Source organism: Epinephelus moara, chromosome 13 (assembly GCF_006386435.1).
Source record: "Epinephelus moara isolate mb chromosome 13, YSFRI_EMoa_1.0, whole genome shotgun sequence".
NCBI lineage: Eukaryota > Metazoa > Chordata > Actinopteri > Perciformes > Serranidae > Epinephelus > Epinephelus moara.
Window position 1 is genome coordinate 30,759,906 of NC_065518.1, and position 17,900 is coordinate 30,777,805.

Consider the following 17,900-nt stretch of genomic DNA (forward strand, 5'->3'; position numbering starts at 1 on the left):
GGAATGGGAGGGGGGGATGAGCACCGCTTACATTGTGCTTTCAATAAATACTATTGCATTGTTCAAAAATTATTAATTGTGTCTGAAATTATTCTAGGGGGGGACAGCTTTACTGAAGGGGGAGTCATGTCCCCCCTGTCCCCCCCGGGATTTCTGCCCCTGTCGGGACGTATTATTGATGGCTTATAAATTATTTATAAAGAAAAAATTAATTATTAACTTTTAATACAGCCATTAATTAATGCTTATTAACCCTTTACAAAACCAGAAAGTGGACTCCACTACATTTTAGAGGGAAGCATTGTACTTTTCACTCCACTACATTTTACTGACAGCTTAAGTTACTATTTACTTTGAAGATTCAGATTAACAATACAAAATATAGTCAAAAATTATTCACAATATCACTGTGGCTTTATTGGTCCCTTGGCGAAATTCACAAACTGTAAATCATAAGTAAAGCAATATTTACATATATATATTAAAATTAGCTCATTTAGACCTACTAGCTGCAACATTAAAGTGACAAACATGTTCATCAATAATAATAATAATATAATTGATAACATAAACTACAAGTAGCGTTTCATGTGACCATGGTATGTTGGTATGTTGCACTGTTATAAACTATGGTGCAGGCTGACTGATAAATCAGGAAATGTATATATAGAGAGAGCTGTCTGTCACAGTGGTGTCCGGTAGTTACGACCGGCCTTTTTCAAGGGCATATATAGCAAATGGCACTGTTTTTAATTTCATGAGGGTTCTTCTTTGAAAACAGACATTCATGAGGGCCCATTCTCCACCCAACTGTTTGAGGGCCTACTCTCTCTATGGGTCCCCCCACTGCATGAGCCCCAGTGCAACCGCACTGCATGCACTGTCTGTATTTACGCCCCTGGTCTGTTGGCATGTCTACATCACCTGCACTCATCTAAATTTTTTAGATGGAGAGAAATTATGAGAAAGAAATCATAGTAATCAGGAGTGGACTTTTCCATTATGCCACAACTATAAGGGCCTAAACTTTTATAGATCTGTTATGATGTTCAGATGTGAAAAAAAATGTTGAATTATGTTAGTATTTTAAATAACTATTTTAAGTAAATAACTCACCAAAGGCCCCTAAAGCTCCTTTTAATTTAAAAAGCAACTGTATACTTAAACTTCAGAGGAAAACACTGTACCACTACATTTATCTGACAGATAGATGTTACTGGTTATGTAGGAGATTCAGATTTTTACTTACAAACTATAACAATCAAAATATGATGCATTACTTTTTTTTTAATAATCCAACTACGTCTTTAATTTTTTACAATTTATTTTGATTCTGAAAGAATACCCAGTACAACTGATGTTTTGCGATGGCCTTGTTTTTCTTCAATGTTAAAACCACCGAGAAGCAAAGAGTGTTCAGCCCACAAGTGCAACACAGGCTGAGAGCTAGAGCAGCCGCTGGGTGGCAGTAGTGCAGTAACAGAACCTAATGCACACAGCGGGAGAAGAAGGATGGCGCCGGAACCGGAACTCACTGTAGTGGTATTTTATGAACAAAACACCTATGATTTTGAAACATGGCGGTGAACGGTGTTTACACCACTCGAACCAGGTGGACAGTGGATATGGAAGATTTACTTGTAGACTTGTGGAAACAGTATGAGTGTTTGTATGACGTGTCGTCGGATACATATCACAATAAAGCCGAGAAGGAGCGGTGCTGGGAAGAGATAGCTGTTGCTCTGGATCTGTCCGGTGGGTGATAAACACATTTACCTCTGTGTGCATACCAACGTTACTTTACTGTGTGTGTGTGTGTGTGTGTGTGTGTGTGTGTGTGTGTGTGTGTGTGTGTGTGTAGGAGGAGGAAAATAACCCGGGCTGGAAGGCCACAGTTTAAGTTGTGGTTGTGACCTGACACTTGTATTTCTTACTTGCAGTGGAAGAAGTGAAGATGAGGGCGACCTCTCTACGGACTCAGTACACCAGAGTCCTGAAGCCTCTAGCTTTAAGCGGTGGGAAAAAAAATAAAGCCCTGACAACAAGACAGAGGAGGATCCTCAAGTCCCTGAAGTTTCTTAGAAAACATGTCAACCCTCGTTTCACTGACTGCAATGTGAGTGTTAAAAGTTCCACAACCTCCTGAGAGGGCATTTCACTACAATAAGAAAATGTGTTGTGTGTCAGCATGTACCTCAACAGGGGACAGAGATCATAAGGTTTCTTTACAAATCCAGTAAGAGAGTCTCATATAAGATTATTTATCAAGGGTTAAGTTAAGGGTTGATTCCTTAAAGCTGTGATCCTTTCACGTGTAATTGAGAAATTCGGACAAACTGGGTTGATAGTGAGATGCTGAAAAGTGCAGCTTCCATCATCTGTATTCAAATCTGAAAGATGAGGGCTTTTTAGAAGCTCAAACTGATCAGTGTACTCACCGTTTACTTTGGTTAGCTGACCAATAAGAAAGGTTTCCCATCCTGTCTCACTGACTCTTCAGATGCCTAACTTACATTGATCTGTGTTACAGTCTGACCAATCAACAAAAGACACATTGAACACACAACAGAACAGTGAAGAGAGCAACCCAGAGGACACAGCCTTTTCCTTGGACCTGGACTCTGGCAGGTCACACTCACCCGCAGAGAAAGCTACTAATGTTCGGACCAACTGGTCTATAGAAAAGGAAAACAGACTTTTACAACTGTGGCAGCAGCACAACTGTTTGTACGACTTGTCTGCTGACAGATTTCACGACAGGTTGGAGAGGGAAAAGAAATGGTCTGAAATCGCTTCGGCTTTGGAACTTCCAGGTATGTGTTTGTTGTGTACGTCTTCTTTGTGTGTGGTGGGAAAACTGTTGTTATAGAGGAGGAATCTGAAAAAGATGTAAATTATTGATATTGTGTAGAGCTTCAACTAATTATTCTTTTTAATCAGCTGGTGTATATTATTTTTCAAATAATGGATTTATCGGTTAGTGCAGTGGTGCCCAACCTTTTTTGAATGGAGATCTACTTTTACAGACACCATGTCCTAACAGCAAATGAGTGTCCTACTATTGTGCTGCATTGTGTGACATCAAAGCTCTCTGTCCACATTGAAGCTATTAAATGTGCACTTCTGTTACCTCATGTAAGCAAACCAACCAACCACTTAAAAGATGGGGATTCCTGACTTTCTACTTTTTAAATGGAGAAGATATTTTATATTGGGGTATTTACTGGAAATGACATACAATGTAGCCAACAGCCAACTAGCTTGTTATAAGTAATGGTCTTTTAGCTCATCAGAAACTTTCAGCTCCCCGGAGAACCCCCTCCAGTCAGCTTATGTTGGTTTTTGTAGTAAATAAGAGGTATTGTGTAGATAATTAAGCTGTTCCTCGTCCATTGTGGAGCTCTTAAAGCCAGCGACAGGAATAAATAGAAACAGGGAGTCTGACTAAAGTTTAGCTCAAAGGGCAGCACTGCTTCTTTTTATTATTTTTTATTTAACCTTTATTTAACCAGGCAAGTCATTAAGAACAATTTCTTATTTACAATGGCAGCCTGGCAAAAGGCAGAGCCTCTTGAGGGAAGGGGGGTGGAGGGCTTAAAAGGAATATCAAAAGTTAAGAAAAACAAAAACAAAAAACCAAACAAACAACAGTTAAAGCAACAACAACACGGGGTGTCGGTGGCTTAGTGGTGGAGCAGGCGCCCCATGTACAAGGCTGTTGCCGCAGCGGCACGGGTTCAAATCCAGCCTGTGGCCCTTTGCTGCATGTCACTCCCCCTCTCTCTCTCCCTCTTCACACTTGTCTGTCCTGTCAAATAAAGGCTAAAAATGCCCAAAAAATATCTTTAAAAAAAAAACAACAACACAAACTTTTACAACACACTCACCACTGATATACAATCACAACATATTAAAGATGGGCAACATATGACACATATGACAACAAATATTAACAGCTGACAAACAGGGGTGAGGGCATCTAGTGTGTCAGGAAACAGTTGCATGTGTCAGTAAAAATGTCCATAATAGAGTTCTTAAAAGCTGACTTGGGGATAAATTTGTCCATTTTCAGTGTTTTTTGGAGATTGTTCCAGTCTTTGGCTGCGGCAGATTGGAAAGATGACAGACCAAGTGTAGTATTTGTTTTGGGTCCTTTCAACAGAACTTGGTGAGCAGAACGGGTGTTGTAAACAGCAGTTGTAGTTTGCAGCAACTGACACAGGTAGGGGGGTGACAGACCAAGAAGAGTTTTGTAGATAAACATTGACCAGTGAATAGTACGGCGGGTGTGTAAGGATGGCCAGTTGACAGAGGAATATAGAGTGCAGTGGTGTGTTTTGAAAGGGGCGTTTGTAGCAAAATGAATCGCAGAGTGATAGAGAACATCAAGTTTCTGAAGTGTACCCTTGCATGCAGACCGATAGATAACATCACCGTAGTCGAACATGGGCAGGATTGTTGTTTGTATAAGAGTAAGTCTGGCAGAGAAAGTAAAGGTGGAGCGCATTCTGTACAAAAAGCCGATTTTGGATTTAACCTTTGACTGTAGCCTACTGATATGATGTGAGAAGGACAGAGTGCTGTCAAGCCAGATACCCAGGTATTTGTATTCAGTGACCTGCTCCAGGATAGCCCCATTGAGGGTTATGATATCTCGGCCTGAGTGGGGCACAGAACCTTATATACCAAACCGCATGACTTTGGTCTTAGTGGTGTTTAGCAGAAGGTTTAGGGTGGAGAAAGCTTGTTGGACCCTGAAAAAACTGTCCTGAAGTGAAGTGAGTACTGCATCTGGAGTGGGAACAACAGCATAAAGGACTGTATCATCAGCATAAAGGTGAATAGATGAGTTCTTAACAGAAAAAGCAGTATCATTTATATATATAGAAAATAACGTGGGGCTTCACTTGCAGTCAGCTGGGACACCTTTTTTATTGGCTTTGAATCCAAAATGTTGCCATTTTGGCACAGTTTTAGTTTTGTTAAGAGACTAACTCTGACATGTCTTGTCTTGTCACCCAAAAAAAACCCACACAAACTTTCAAGTAAAGTCAGTACAGGTTGCTGTAGGCTACTTTTTAATTTGCCAGAGCATGTTATAATGAGGAATGCAGGCTCAGCCAGATTGCATAAAAAAATATTGGCTTAAGCTCGTACACTAGACCGGACCGGGAAAACGGGAACTCTAATGTATAGTATATAATATATAGTTATAATGTCGTAGTTGCAATATGAAGTCATTACTTTCCCACAAAAAATACATCAGTTCACATGATTGAGTCAGCCTGTCCACTCGACCATGAAATATGCAGGTTATGCAGGGAACTGGGAACCACTTGTGCTTTGAGCAACAGCAGTGTGGTGGTGTCAATGCAATGGAAGGGGAAAGGGGGAGTGCGACATCTAATAATATGATTTCAACAGCACCTTAAAAGGGCAAAACCCATGGCTGCCAAAGGGTGGGGAAATTTTTGTGGACCAACTGACCACCCAATCAACAATCAGAGTGACTTATGTAGCTGTTATTTACAGCTTTATAAAAAACTTTAATGTGTGGGTGGATGCTTTGTTTTCTTTGTGTGTTGTCTTAAATAACCACATTTTTATGTGGCTTGCAGTTGAGGATGTGAAGGTAAGGGCCACCTCACTGCGAACTCAGTATTCCAGACTGGTAAAGCCGCTGGCTTCTGGGAGGAAGAAGAAACCCATAACAGGGAGGCAGAGGATGATCCTCACGTCCTGCGAATTCCTCAGAAAACATATCAACCATCGTCCTATTGAAAGCAAAGTGAGTGTTACCACTAAAATATCCCCTGGTAACTGGTGTGTGTGCAGTACCTTTCTACAGTTTAAAAAAGTCAAAGTTACATGTAATCTGTGTTCCAGTTTGACCAACTGATCAAAGATTCGTTGAAGACACTGCAGGACAGCAGTGACAGCGAGCCAGAGGACACAGTACTGTCCCAGGACCTTGATGGTGGGGCGTCATCTTCACCCACAGAGAGCTCTTCTGTTTCACCTCCTCCTCCTCAGCTGGCCAACAACCAGACCAAAACCCCAAACAGAACTGACAAGGAGAGACAGAAACTCGCCTTGTTGCAGCACATAGTAGATGTCTTTCAGGAGACCAGCAGAGAACCACAGAAAGACTGCGAGGATGCGTTTGGTGTCACTGTTGCAATGGAACTGAAGAGGATACGAAACCCAGCTCTGAGGAACCGAGTGAAAAGACAAATTATGACTGTACTGTATGATGCTCTTGACTCTGAGCAGATGACAGACCCATACCAGCCGCATAACACATTCCAAAGAGAAGAACCCCACTCTATTACTGTAGTCATACCTTAACATCTCACCTGTGATTGTTAGGTTCTGTAGGTTTTTGTATTTGAGCTTGTTTCTTAGCTTGTAGGTTAACTGGCAGTAGCAGATACAGTGTTAGTGGCTGTGAAACATACAATAATATCTTCTTTGATGTTACAGTGTGTTCACATTGTTATTATTGTAATTATATACCAGATGTCTAACTAAAGTTTCCAGAGAGATATATTGCCTCTGGTTGAGATTTTTATATAAGGCACCTGGAGGTTTCAGGTTTGTTTGGCAGTGTGGTGTTGGAAGTCTGTTCCCCCTTTGAAAAGTGTTTCCTATATTAGACAGCACTTGGCTTTAGAATTAGTGACATACCTAACCTAGCTGGCCCGGAGTATGTGTAAATCTCAGATTTTTGGAGAGTGCACAGACAACTCTCTTCAGAGGAATGTGAAAACACCTTTCTAATCGGGGGACACACCCCCAAACTGAAATAAGGATGGAAGGAAATGTACCTTTTCATACAGAATAAAAAGTATGTTATTTCATAACATACTTTAAGAAAAGGAAGCTTTGTGTCAACATGTTGATGTTATTATAAGTGGAGTCTGGGATGCTGTTGTACTCCCTTTTCCTCCTTATACTCACACACAGTCCTCCTCTTGTCTGAATTCCTGAAGATCACTATAACTTGCCTTGAAGTGTTGAGTTCAGTTCATCCAGTCATTAACTGTGCATATAGGTACACCTACTATGTCTGTATACATATATAGGTGCCTGTTTTAATGTTTACAAAACCTCAGGTGTCATAATAACTTGTCATAAACTGATTGCCATCTAGGAGTTCAATCCTTTTTAATCTAATTTACCAAGTGTATGGTAACATTCCACAGGTGAGAGAACCCAACTTTCAACTACAGAAGACATAAATATGTGAAGCAGTATTATAGGAATTCTATAAAACCCCCAAAAAATTTACTGTTGGGAGTGGTTAGTTTTTCAAGCTAGTGACACCGGACCCCTGTGCAGAAGTCTAAAAGTAGTAAACACCCAACAGATCACTCTCCTTTCTTGTCTTAATATCTCCTGACTTTTCTCTTGTTCCTGTTGCTTCTCTTCTGATCCATCATCTATGCCAGTGGGCAGTGGTTTGGTTGAGGGTATACATAGGTATATGGGATAAACCTACCTCTTTTTCTGACTGTTAACAGTCCACCCAACTATCAGCCAAAAAGCCCTTGGAATATATAGGATAGTATACCCACTTCCTCCTTTGAAACGGACCCATCTACCTAATAGTACACCCACCACATCAACTACCACTACACTGCTGGCGGGGATGTACTAACCGCAACTCTGCTGAACCACTTCTGCACAAACATGCCGAGGGCCAGCATCCAGTAACCTTTCAAACAAATAGACCTTAGAAGACGCTCTGAACTGAATGAGTTCTACAAACTCTGCAACAAAGACTCCACCCTAACCAAAAGGGGGGGGTTGTAAGATGCTCCAGCTGCCTGCTGAAAGAGAGAGAGCGAAAGAGATTAAGAAATCGATTCAAGAGGAGTTCACCACGTTGGAGCTGACAACGTCCATAAATGCCAGAGCGCTGAAAAAGCCTGCTGTTATTGCCTTCAGCGTAACTTCTCATCTGTCCATTGGAATTGTAAAGTGAAGCAGTAAATCTCCCATGTGATAATGAGTTGATGCTAAACTTAAGAAATAAATGAGTGTTGGACCTAAACTGGCATCTCCCCTAAAATCACAATAAACATTTGATTGCATCACATTCTTGTGTGTATGGAATATGAAGGTCACGGTAAACCTGGGCCGAGAACTCTGTAGTAGCCTTCAGATTATGAGACAGGTGATTCCATGAGGTAAATTTATTATGTTCAATTTGTTTTGATATAAAACTAATTGTTTCTGATAGGCGGATATGAGTGCAATCTCTCTTTTACATTCTGTACCAATTCATTTGTTAACGATGCATAAATTGTGGTCACATATTTTGTTATAAATGAACTAATTCAAGCTAAAAATTTTTTACAGTGTACCTATAGAATTATCAGCTGAATCTGCAGCTCTCCTTGGATTTGCAGAGCTTTATTGTAAGCTTTAGCATGTTGTTTCGCTGTTTGACCCACAATTCAGTAAAAAAAAAAGCTGGTGAACACATTGGAGCATGTAGCAGCTAAAGAGCCAAATATCTCCCTCAGGAGCTGGTAGAGACCAAAAACAGAGCTAAAACAGTGAAGATTGGACTTACACTCATCATGCTGACTAGGCGTGGGACAAAATATTGATTTGGAAATATATTGTATCACTGTCTCTATTAATACGTCATCAATACACTGCTGCCAAATATTGATATTTTTATTAAAACCCCTGCCAATTTGACTCACCAGAGTCACAACTACATAACTTCTCGTGTTGGCGCTTATCAAATGAATGAGGGTACAGTGTATGGAAGTTAACTAAGTTGTGAAGAAGAAACGTATAGGGGGAAAATGGCAGACAGTGCGTAGTCAGACAGCAGGGGAAAACAAATCAGAGAGGCACCATCATCTTTCAGGCTGAAAGACTGGATCCACTTTGGACAGGCAGACAGGAGTGCCATGACTTTGTGGCAGGGACGGTCTGCAGATCCCGACCACACCGTGTTGTGTTCTGGTGTACAATCAGACACTGGACACTGGTGTCAAACTCTGGATTATTCCTGTAATGACACTGTCATACATATTCTATCTTCACAACAACACACCTAACATGAGAAAAAGACTAGCTTAAATGTATATCCCACACAGGAAAAATGTGTGTAGCTAGTTTACTCAGTCTCTGAGAATTCACTAAACAGGTAAAATGCCCAACAGAAAACTACTCATTTCGTCTTCCCTGATGACATTCTGAATTAATTATCTGCTCTATGCACTTAAAACAACATTAGAACTGTTATTTTTGGTTAATAATTGCGCTGCAAAATGCATACTTTCTGTAGCCAGGTTCACTGCAGACACGAGAGGCTGGAAGCAATGCAGTACATCTGCTAACAGCCAGTAGAGGGCACAATCACATAAACTAATACAGTACTCCCAATACAAAAAGGGTTAACTTGAAAACAGCTGAATGAGTGAGGGATTTGGGTGAAATTCATACAAAAATTTTCAAAAAATGTTTTCTGTCCGCTACACCTGTATGCATAGATGGTGTCCTGACAACTGTAGCAACTGATTTAAACTGAAATGATCAGATCAAGGAGCACCCATTAGTGATCAACAGTCATGTTCTCTGGTGCGCCTCAGTACTATACTGGGGCCTTTCCTTTACACTCATGACTCTCTTTACAGCCATCTGAAGGCAGCAGGTATCTATTCCATCTGTAGTCTCTAACTGGAGTGATGTCACTATCAAGCACTGGAGCAATGTGGGAAATAACAAGACTTTTTGTCTTCCCACTCTCAGGCCTCTGTGCCTCAGAGTCACAAAGCCTTTGTTAGCACAGGAGGATACTGTGGGCTCCAAGGACCAAGCAACATGGCTAGATCGCAGTCAGTCCTGCCAACTGTGTGTGGAAGTGTGCCAAATGCACTTTTGGTAATTTCATTGCCAGGCCTTGGCCCCATGCCTGTGGTGTCAGAAATAACTGCTATACATTGTTATTATAGGTGAGTGCATTGGAGAGGGGGCGTGACTTTATTTTCTGGTCAGGACACCATTACCCCTCTTTATCTTCACATGGCAAACAGTTGCTTCTATTTTAATGTTCTTAATGTTGCATACAGCTCCTTTAAATCAGTTGATACACATGTTAAGACCATCTCTGCATGCTGGCATGGCACTCCTGGTCTAAACCCCCAGGGGTAGCCTAACAAGAGCAAACAACCTTTTTGTGATTAACTTGTTATCTCCAGGTAACCAAGTTACGTTTGTCAAGACAACTAAATAATAAACTCATGAGCTCAAGAAAAAGGCATTATAAAACAATTGCAAACACAGCCGTTCTTGGCTTCCATACAAACTACTTATAAACGCAAAACTCTCTTGAAATAGGTACTGTCCATTACATTGTATGCATGCTGAATTGTAGAGTTGTTTAAGACAGTCCTTGGGTTTTATTTCAAGGGCCATGTACGTCTGGAAAAAGGAAATGATGCCTTAACTTTACCAACTGAGAATGGAGTTTGGCGTGTCATGTCTTAACATATATGGCAAATAACAGGGAGGCATTACAGTAAACCAAAGGGGGACTGTCCAGGGACATACCTGTGCACAATAACAGAGGTAACAGCAAGAATTTACTCCTGCACTTCACCCCCAAGATGATATTATAAATATTTTCAATGGTCAGGTCTTTGTTGAATATGTTACGTTACGGATATAAAAGAAAAACTTTCTCAAACCTAAATGTTATTTAGCTTTATATTTTAGAAGTTATGGACCGAGGCCACAAATGAATTATTTCCGCAAAACACGACTGCTAAATGTCCTCTCAGAAATGTGATGCATATTTCGGCCTCACACATTCTGAGCTCTCAACAAAAGCAATGACAATGACTGATAAGGTTGCAGTTACAGCCAAACAGCAGGAAAGCGTCTGGATAGTTCCGGGGACACATTTAGCGGTGACCCAGGAAGTGCAGAATATGCGGAAGTGAGTTTTTGTTGTCATAATGGGCAGAGACCACACAAGTAAAACACAACCTGGGCTTTTTTAACACATTTTAAGACAATGGATTCACAAGATTAAGATGGCGAGTAAATAGCAGCCGGCTTTCTTAAATCCACCGCACCCTCAGGTTTGTTTGTTTGTTGACTTGGAACTGGAGACATGCTCTGGCGTGTTGGTTTACAATTGGCTGCCATTACCTCCTTAATCATCTAATATTAACTGCACCCCAGTGCTATCCACTGGGCAGTCTGTTCACTTCTTCAAGACTGCAACCAGCTGTCTGTCAGCATTCCTTCTCAGGGTTGTTGTCCATTATGTGTCATCTACAGCTGAGGACTTTGGTATTTGTAGCGTGGGTGGTTGGTTACGTCGCCTTTCTGCTCTCCATCAGGAGAATGTGGACAGGGAAGTACGCCCGGAATCCACTAGTCCGCTCATTGTTTATGAACATGGTGACTGAGAACGAAGCGGCCGCGTATGAGACACAAGAGGTATGAATCTTTAATTATGAGTCCGGTAGATGAACTTGCATGGTTAGAGTTTTTGAAGGACAGAGTACAGTCAACTCACTTGCAAAGACTAGACTCATAGATGTGCATCTTTTCCAGTTAACAAACTACAGAGGTTGGAAATGGAATTTGGCACAGGCTATCCAAAAAAAGAGGGGGGCAGATTAAAATCAAAGGGGTTTTTAGTTGATATGAATGTACACGTATAGTTTATAGATGTAGAAAATCATTCAGTCACCCAAAACAAAGTGCATCTAATAAAAGGAAAATATGTATGAAGCTACAAGATAAGCCTACATGCAAGGTTTGATTCATATTAAAGCAATGAAGATGAAGGTGTTGAGGAACTAGATCCAATCCAAGTCTCCAAGCTTCTCTGTGAATTCTTTTTTAAGGTCCAGTGTGTAAAATTTCGGGGATTACTGGTATCTAGCAGTGAGAACTGCAGATTGCAACCAGCTGAAACTTCTCCCAGTTAGGATTACTTAAGTGTTCATTGTTCTGGAGGTTTTTACCAAGAGCTGAATTATCCACAGAGGCCTCCTCCTCCCCAAAACAAACTGACTCTGTGATTTAAACTGGTAAAACTAGTAAATAAAGCAGGTTCGCCTTATAAATTATTCTTTATGCTATTTGGCGTGTCATAGACAGGCCACCTATGCAGCACCTGCTAAAGTGTGTTCACTTATTTACTCTAACAAGTTAGAGTGTGCTCACCTTATTTCTGATCCAGACATTCAGAACATGATATGAACCAAACTATCCACAGTTCTCCTCAGCTCAAAACAAACAAACTCAGTTATTTAAACCAGTAAAAATACTTAATAAATCAGTTTCATGTTTCTCTGAGGGTGTTTGGCATGATGGAGACAGGTCGCCAGCACAGTACCTACTAATGTGTGCTTGTCTTTTCTCTCTGGTAACTTAAGATCATGATATTCAGGAGGTATTTACGGGGAGCCGAATTATCTGCAGAGGTCTCTTCCTCTTGAAAATGAATGGATCTGGTGATTTAAACTGGTAAACACTGAATAAAACAGTTTGATGTTTAAAGAGGGGCCTTCACCACTCGTAAAAAAGAAAAACATGAAAACGCAGATGGCGCTGTCTAGAGCCAGTGTTTGGTTTGCCTGCTCAGGGCTACTGTAGAAACATGGCAGTACAACATGGCAATCTCCATAAAGGAGGACCCGCTCCCTATGTAGGTATAAATGACTCATTTTAAGGTAATGAGAAATAATTTTCAGGTGATTACACACCAAAGAAACATACTTATTATATTCCATTTCTGCAAATATATCCCCCTAAATCCTAAACACTGGACCTTTAATATCTTTCTTTGTCTTCAAGTTGAATTGTCCTTTTCCTTGTGGCTCTAGTGGTACCAGTGTGATCCTGACCTGCTTGGGGAATCAGTGCGACCCCTGTTTGTCCAAAGCCACCTGGACTCAGCCACCAAGGCTTTTCTCAAGCGGAGCGTTGAGAAGTCGGGCTGGATGTTCACCCAGCTCTACCACTCTTTTGTATCAACAGTCCTCAGCCCACTGGTCTCGCGCACATCTATCAATGGGTGAGTAGTACAGACACACGTGTCTCCGTTTCACCTGTAGTGTGCCTTCCTTTGATGTGCTCTCTGTCTCAGGTTCCTGGGTCGTGGCTCTATGTTTGTGTTTTCTGCGGAGCAGTTCCAGCGGCTACTCCGGATCGGCCCGGAGTGGAAGGCTGAGAGGCTTCTGGACCTCGGAGCTGGGGACGGAGGCGTCACAGACGTGATGGGAGTCCACTTCAAAGAGGTCTATGCAACTGAGGTCTCAATACCCATGAAATGGCATCTTCAGAGGAGGAATTACAAGTGAGTAGTAAAATCACAGGACTGTTAAGATTTAAACTCAAATCTCAGTTCAGTGTGATACATCCCACGGCACTAATTCCATAATACAGCAACACAGTCAATATCAGCAAACCAGCCAGACTCCATTTGAAGAAACATTAATTTTAGCATGTATAGAGTCAGAAAATTATTACATTAAACTGAGTGAATTAAGTGTTTATTTCAACCAAACCAGAGTTGTGATTTTTGGGACAGTAGAATAATGAGCCAGGATGGTTTTGTGAGTTTTATTTGTTTTTGTTGACTTTGGATAAAGTGTGTTTTATGATGCTAAAATGTTTATTTAAATAGAGTCTGGTGCGTTTGCAACCTAAGAACACTGTTTATCTGTCATGTTTAGGGTACTGGGTATAGATGAGTGGCAGCAGACTGGTTTCCAGTATGATGTGATTAGCTGTCTGAACCTGCTGGATCGCTGTGACGACCCTCTGCTTCTCCTGCGAGACATCCGGCTATCGCTAGTGCCCAACACAGGAAGACTAATCCTGGCTGCAGTGCTTCCCTTCCAGCCTTACGTGGAAGTCGGTCAGTTATGAATGAGAACAACTTGCCTCATACGTATATGATGTCATAGACTTCTCTATGATCCAAATATAAAAACCTTCTCTCTGTATTTGTTCCCAGGGGGAAGATGGCAGCGTCCCAAAGAACATATAAAAATAAAAGGAAAAACATGGGAGGAGCAAGTAACCAACCTGACCAATGAGGTTTTCCGAAGGGCAGGGTTTGAGTTGGAGGCTGTGACCCGGTTGCCATACCTCTGTGAAGGGGACATGTATAACGATTACTACGTTCTTGATGATGCAGTTTTTGTTCTTAAGATCTCAGAGAATGGGTCAGAGTCTGCTTGAACACCAAACGCACTGTGGGATTGTCAGAGGCTGTTACTCTGTTAATCTCATATCTCAGTAGGTTGCTCCTGGATGGATTTTTGTGCAATTTCCATAAGCTCCATTCATAAAACACAGTGTTACTGACAGTGTTTCTTTAGAAAATATTGAGTCAGCTCAGGTACTGTACTGTAGTTCCTACATTTACCAGCCATCTTGTGTGACAGTGATACCTCGACTTGTAAAGCAAAAAATACCTGAAGGGCAGTTTGCCTACGTTGAAATGCCACTGAGGATCACATCCTCTAAGACATATCACTATGCTGTAGGTGTTCGTACTATAAAGTCTGTTATCTGTGGGAAGTGTTTACTGTTAGTGTTTCATCATTCTCAGTTATCAGTGGTAGTAATCATGGTTGAATTTGCACTTTAATTAATTCAGTTTCTGATGCAAAGGATCAGTGGATGCACATGATTGATTCAGCCATTCTGAATTGGGCCTTTTATATTTTATTGCTGTTTTTTTACCTGCTATTAGTGAAAACAAAAGTAATATGAAGCCTTCTTAAAGCGAGCCGATGTAACTTATGTTAAACAGCAGATATTGAGTGGTTCTTACTGAATAATTTAAAGCTGCATTCACTGATTTTGAAAATACAACACTGATGTATTCTCATCTTGGCAAACAACTGTGTACATGTCTTGTACACATACAGGAGGAACATTAGCACTCATTGGAATTGTGTTTCTGGCCACTTGGTCTCCACCAGTGACTGTATAAAGATGGACGACATGTCGCCACTTCCTCACACTACAAAAATTAACATAAAATATCATGGATACTGGCACAATATCTTGCACTGGTGACATCATTTGGAGCCAGAGTCTGCGCAGTAGTGGTCAGGAAGTGGAGCCAAGATTTTTGAGTTCCTGTCCGTACACCGTCTGACCCAGTTGCAAGCAGTGCCATAGAATGCAAGTGCACTAATTGGCACACAAAGCTGTCAATCATGATGTCATACCCCTTTTTATCGCATCAAAATACAAATTAAAACCAAACTTAACAGAAAGATGAACGCTTGAATGTACATCAGCGTTAAAAAAGCTGCATAAAATGACAGAACACACTATTAAACAATTAAATTAAAAATTACAGTTACAAATTAAAAAGACTTTTGGGAGCTGTCTTGTCATCCATGTTTTTATACAGTCTATGGTCCATGGACATCTAAAGAGAACTGGAAACAGCGTTGGAGGTGGGGCCTCATTAAGTTTTATGAAAGTTGCTCGGTGGAATATGAAGCCAAAAAAAAGCTCGATTTGCACAGTATAAGAATTACCTGGATCTTACTCATCTTGGGGGCCCATAGTGGAACAGCATGAGAGACTGACGGCAGCTGAGTAGCTAATTTTCACCGACCATGCAGCTAACTTCAAGTTTAGCTCTCCACTTACTTGAATGAGGGTAGAAATGATTTAATCCTGCAGCTCTTTCTGACTCTCAAAATGTTATCGGACCGAACTGATTGAATCCCGATAGTGAAATGAGCCATTTTGCTGGGGTTGTGACGCCCCAAAAATGTTTCCACTGATTAACAGATGTCTCTTTTACAATGCAAGGAAAGTCTTTTTGGCATAATGGCATCATGTGACCCAGAAGTTGTAATTCCACGTTTGGCCATTAGGTAAAATTGGCTTAAATGCTTGGCAGTTTTCCTGAGGGCTTGCTGTGGTCTCCGCCAGCTCTTGAGCATCATCAGTTAGTTGCTGACTTTATCTCTCTGTCATATTTAGGTGAAATCAGTTCTAAGCTGCAGCTGGAAATGAGCCTCATGAGAGTGAAGATGTGGGCCGAAAAATGAACACAATGACCCAAAATAGATTTTGAGGCTCCGTAGAGCTGAGGCGGACTGAAGTTGGGTGGTAATTCCCTGTGACTTTGTCACTATGAGTGACCCTTTTCACATTCCTTGTAATCATATGGCCCATTGTACATATAAAAAATACTGACTCGTACAGCTTTAAGGCTCAAACATAGTGTAACTGTAGCACAAGTAGTAAAAGCCATAAAGCTGCCAAACTGACTGTGTCAGTTACACACATTGTGTTTTATTGTTTATGAACTCAGCTCTTTATTTGTAAGAGAAAGATATAATTTAACCTTTCAAAAGTTACATGGTCTCGCTTTAAATCAGTGCTGCACAATGGACGATTAAAAATGTGCCACAATTAATGCAATATTTGTACTGAAAGAGTGTTGTATGGCATTCAGAAATAAAAAAACAAATACATTATCTGCATTTCTCAGCTGTCATTTGTCCACAGCACTGAATAAATGTGTGTGTAATTAGTTATACGAGCTTAGATACTGTTCTGAGTTGTCAGTCTGAAATACAGTGAGTTTATAGCAGTTGCTCCAGAGTTCAAGGGACTCCCACGAACCCTACGGGAGTTCCAGGGATCCCACACAAATAAGGTACATACTTACTTTTGGTAGGTACTGCAGCTGCCCTTAAAGAAGGATGTACTGTTGGATGCGGTATGCACACAATCAAGACACACTACTACTTTATACCGTTGCACCCAGAACTTTGACCCTCTTTCTCATATATCCGTTACTTGGAGATAAAACAAAACAGCACTCACTGAGCTTTCCTGGAGAACTCTGCTGTTGTTACTTTGCAGTCTATGTAGTTTTAGGTTATAATTGCATACATTGTAGATTCTAACATATTCACAGCAGTAAAATTACATTTGCATTTCTCTGCCATTGTTATTTTCAAAGGTATATCATTTTATTGTTGGTGATCTTTATGATTATTTTGTTCATTTAAACAATTCATATTCCTATTATTACTATTCAGCTGGTCATCAGGCACTTGAATGCACTGTCATTGTGGCTTTTGACAGCTGTCAGTGAGCTGTCAAGCTGTCATATGTTTGCAGTTCAGTCACTGTGAACAATCTTCCGCTATGCAGAGGATTGTGGCTCAGAATAGTCAGAAAAGCATGCTGGCTTGCATACTGCAAAATGTGACCAGGTGTAGTAAGACATACTTGTATTTTTGGCATACTGCATTTGACATACTGCATATCAGGACACACTAAATATTTTTCTCATATACGAAGTAGTATGGGAGTATGGGTATTGGAACACACCGTTTATCTTGATTTTGATGTATTTTAAGATCTAGTGTGTAGGATTTAGTAGCATCTAGTGGTGATGTTGCAAATTGCAGCCAACTGAAACTTGTCCTGTGTGTGAAGCGTATCAGAGAACTATGGTGGCCAATGCTTGAACGCAAATGGTCCTATCTGGAGCTTGCATTGTAGAAACAACATGGCAGACTCCGTGGAAAAGGACCCGCTCTATATGTAGATATAAACTCCTCATTCTATGGTAACAAAAGCACAATGATTCTTTGTTTCAAGTGATTATACACTAATAAAAACGAAATTATCAATAATATATTCAGTTTCTGCTGATATTTCCGCCCTAAATCCTATACATTGGACCTTTAACTTTTGTACAGGAGTAGAGAGTTTCACCTGAACACTGAGCTCAGTGGCTAAATAAGGTTTTGTAGAGCTCAGCCAGGGTTGTTGGAATAATATGCAGGTGGCTGCTGAATCTTCTCCACTCACCAGCCCCCCCCCCCCCCCCCCCCCCCACCCCCCCCCCCCCCCCC

At 40.9% G+C, this 17,900-nt stretch overlaps 2 protein-coding genes across 4 annotated transcripts; both read left to right on the forward strand.

Annotated features, from left to right (window-relative positions):
* Nucleotides 1-1,529: 1,529 nt before the first annotated feature.
* Nucleotides 1,530-6,882, forward strand: LOC126400246 (uncharacterized). Its single transcript, XM_050060808.1, has 5 exons — nt 1,530-1,755; nt 1,941-2,116; nt 2,531-2,813; nt 5,619-5,788; nt 5,887-6,882. The coding sequence occupies exons 1-5, from the start codon at nt 1,578-1,580 to the stop codon at nt 6,346-6,348; spliced, it is 1,269 nt and encodes a 422-aa protein (XP_049916765.1). The 5' UTR covers nt 1,530-1,577; the 3' UTR covers nt 6,349-6,882.
* A 4,056-nt stretch (nt 6,883-10,938) lies between these two features.
* On the forward strand, nt 10,939-16,511 carry mettl9 (methyltransferase like 9). 3 transcript variants are annotated; one of them, XM_050060467.1, is made up of 6 exons: nt 10,939-11,108; nt 11,311-11,472; nt 12,870-13,060; nt 13,133-13,342; nt 13,722-13,906; nt 14,006-16,511. In XM_050060467.1, exons 2-6 carry the CDS (start codon nt 11,377-11,379, stop codon nt 14,230-14,232), a joined length of 909 nt encoding a protein of 302 aa, XP_049916424.1. In that variant the 5' UTR covers nt 10,939-11,108; nt 11,311-11,376; the 3' UTR covers nt 14,233-16,511. The 3 variants fall into 3 exon arrangements, with proteins under 3 accessions (XP_049916424.1, XP_049916425.1, XP_049916423.1); XM_050060468.1 differs by having other exon boundaries at nt 11,373-11,472; XM_050060466.1 differs by lacking the exon at nt 10,939-11,108 and having other exon boundaries at nt 11,119-11,472.
* Nucleotides 16,512-17,900: the final 1,389 nt, after the last annotated feature.

What these genes read in the sequence shown, in the direction of transcription:
- mettl9 (XM_050060466.1), top strand. Translation starts at nt 11,296, where the DNA reads ATGTGTCATCTACAGCTGAGGACTTTGGTATTTGTAGCGTGGGTGGTT. An exon ending in CCGCGTATGAGACACAAGAG is followed by an intron (nt 11,473 to 12,869) that starts GTATGAATCTTT and finishes TTGTGGCTCTAG; the next exon opens with TGGTACCAGTGTGATCCTGA. An exon ending in CTTCAGAGGAGGAATTACAA is followed by an intron (nt 13,343 to 13,721) that starts GTGAGTAGTAAA and finishes TGTCATGTTTAG; the next exon opens with GGTACTGGGTATAGATGAGT.
- LOC126400246 (XM_050060808.1), top strand. Translation starts at nt 1,578, where the DNA reads ATGGCGGTGAACGGTGTTTACACCACTCGAACCAGGTGGACAGTGGAT. An exon ending in CTCGTTTCACTGACTGCAAT is followed by an intron (nt 2,117 to 2,530) that starts GTGAGTGTTAAA and finishes TCTGTGTTACAG; the next exon opens with TCTGACCAATCAACAAAAGA. An exon ending in ATCGTCCTATTGAAAGCAAA is followed by an intron (nt 5,789 to 5,886) that starts GTGAGTGTTACC and finishes TCTGTGTTCCAG; the next exon opens with TTTGACCAACTGATCAAAGA.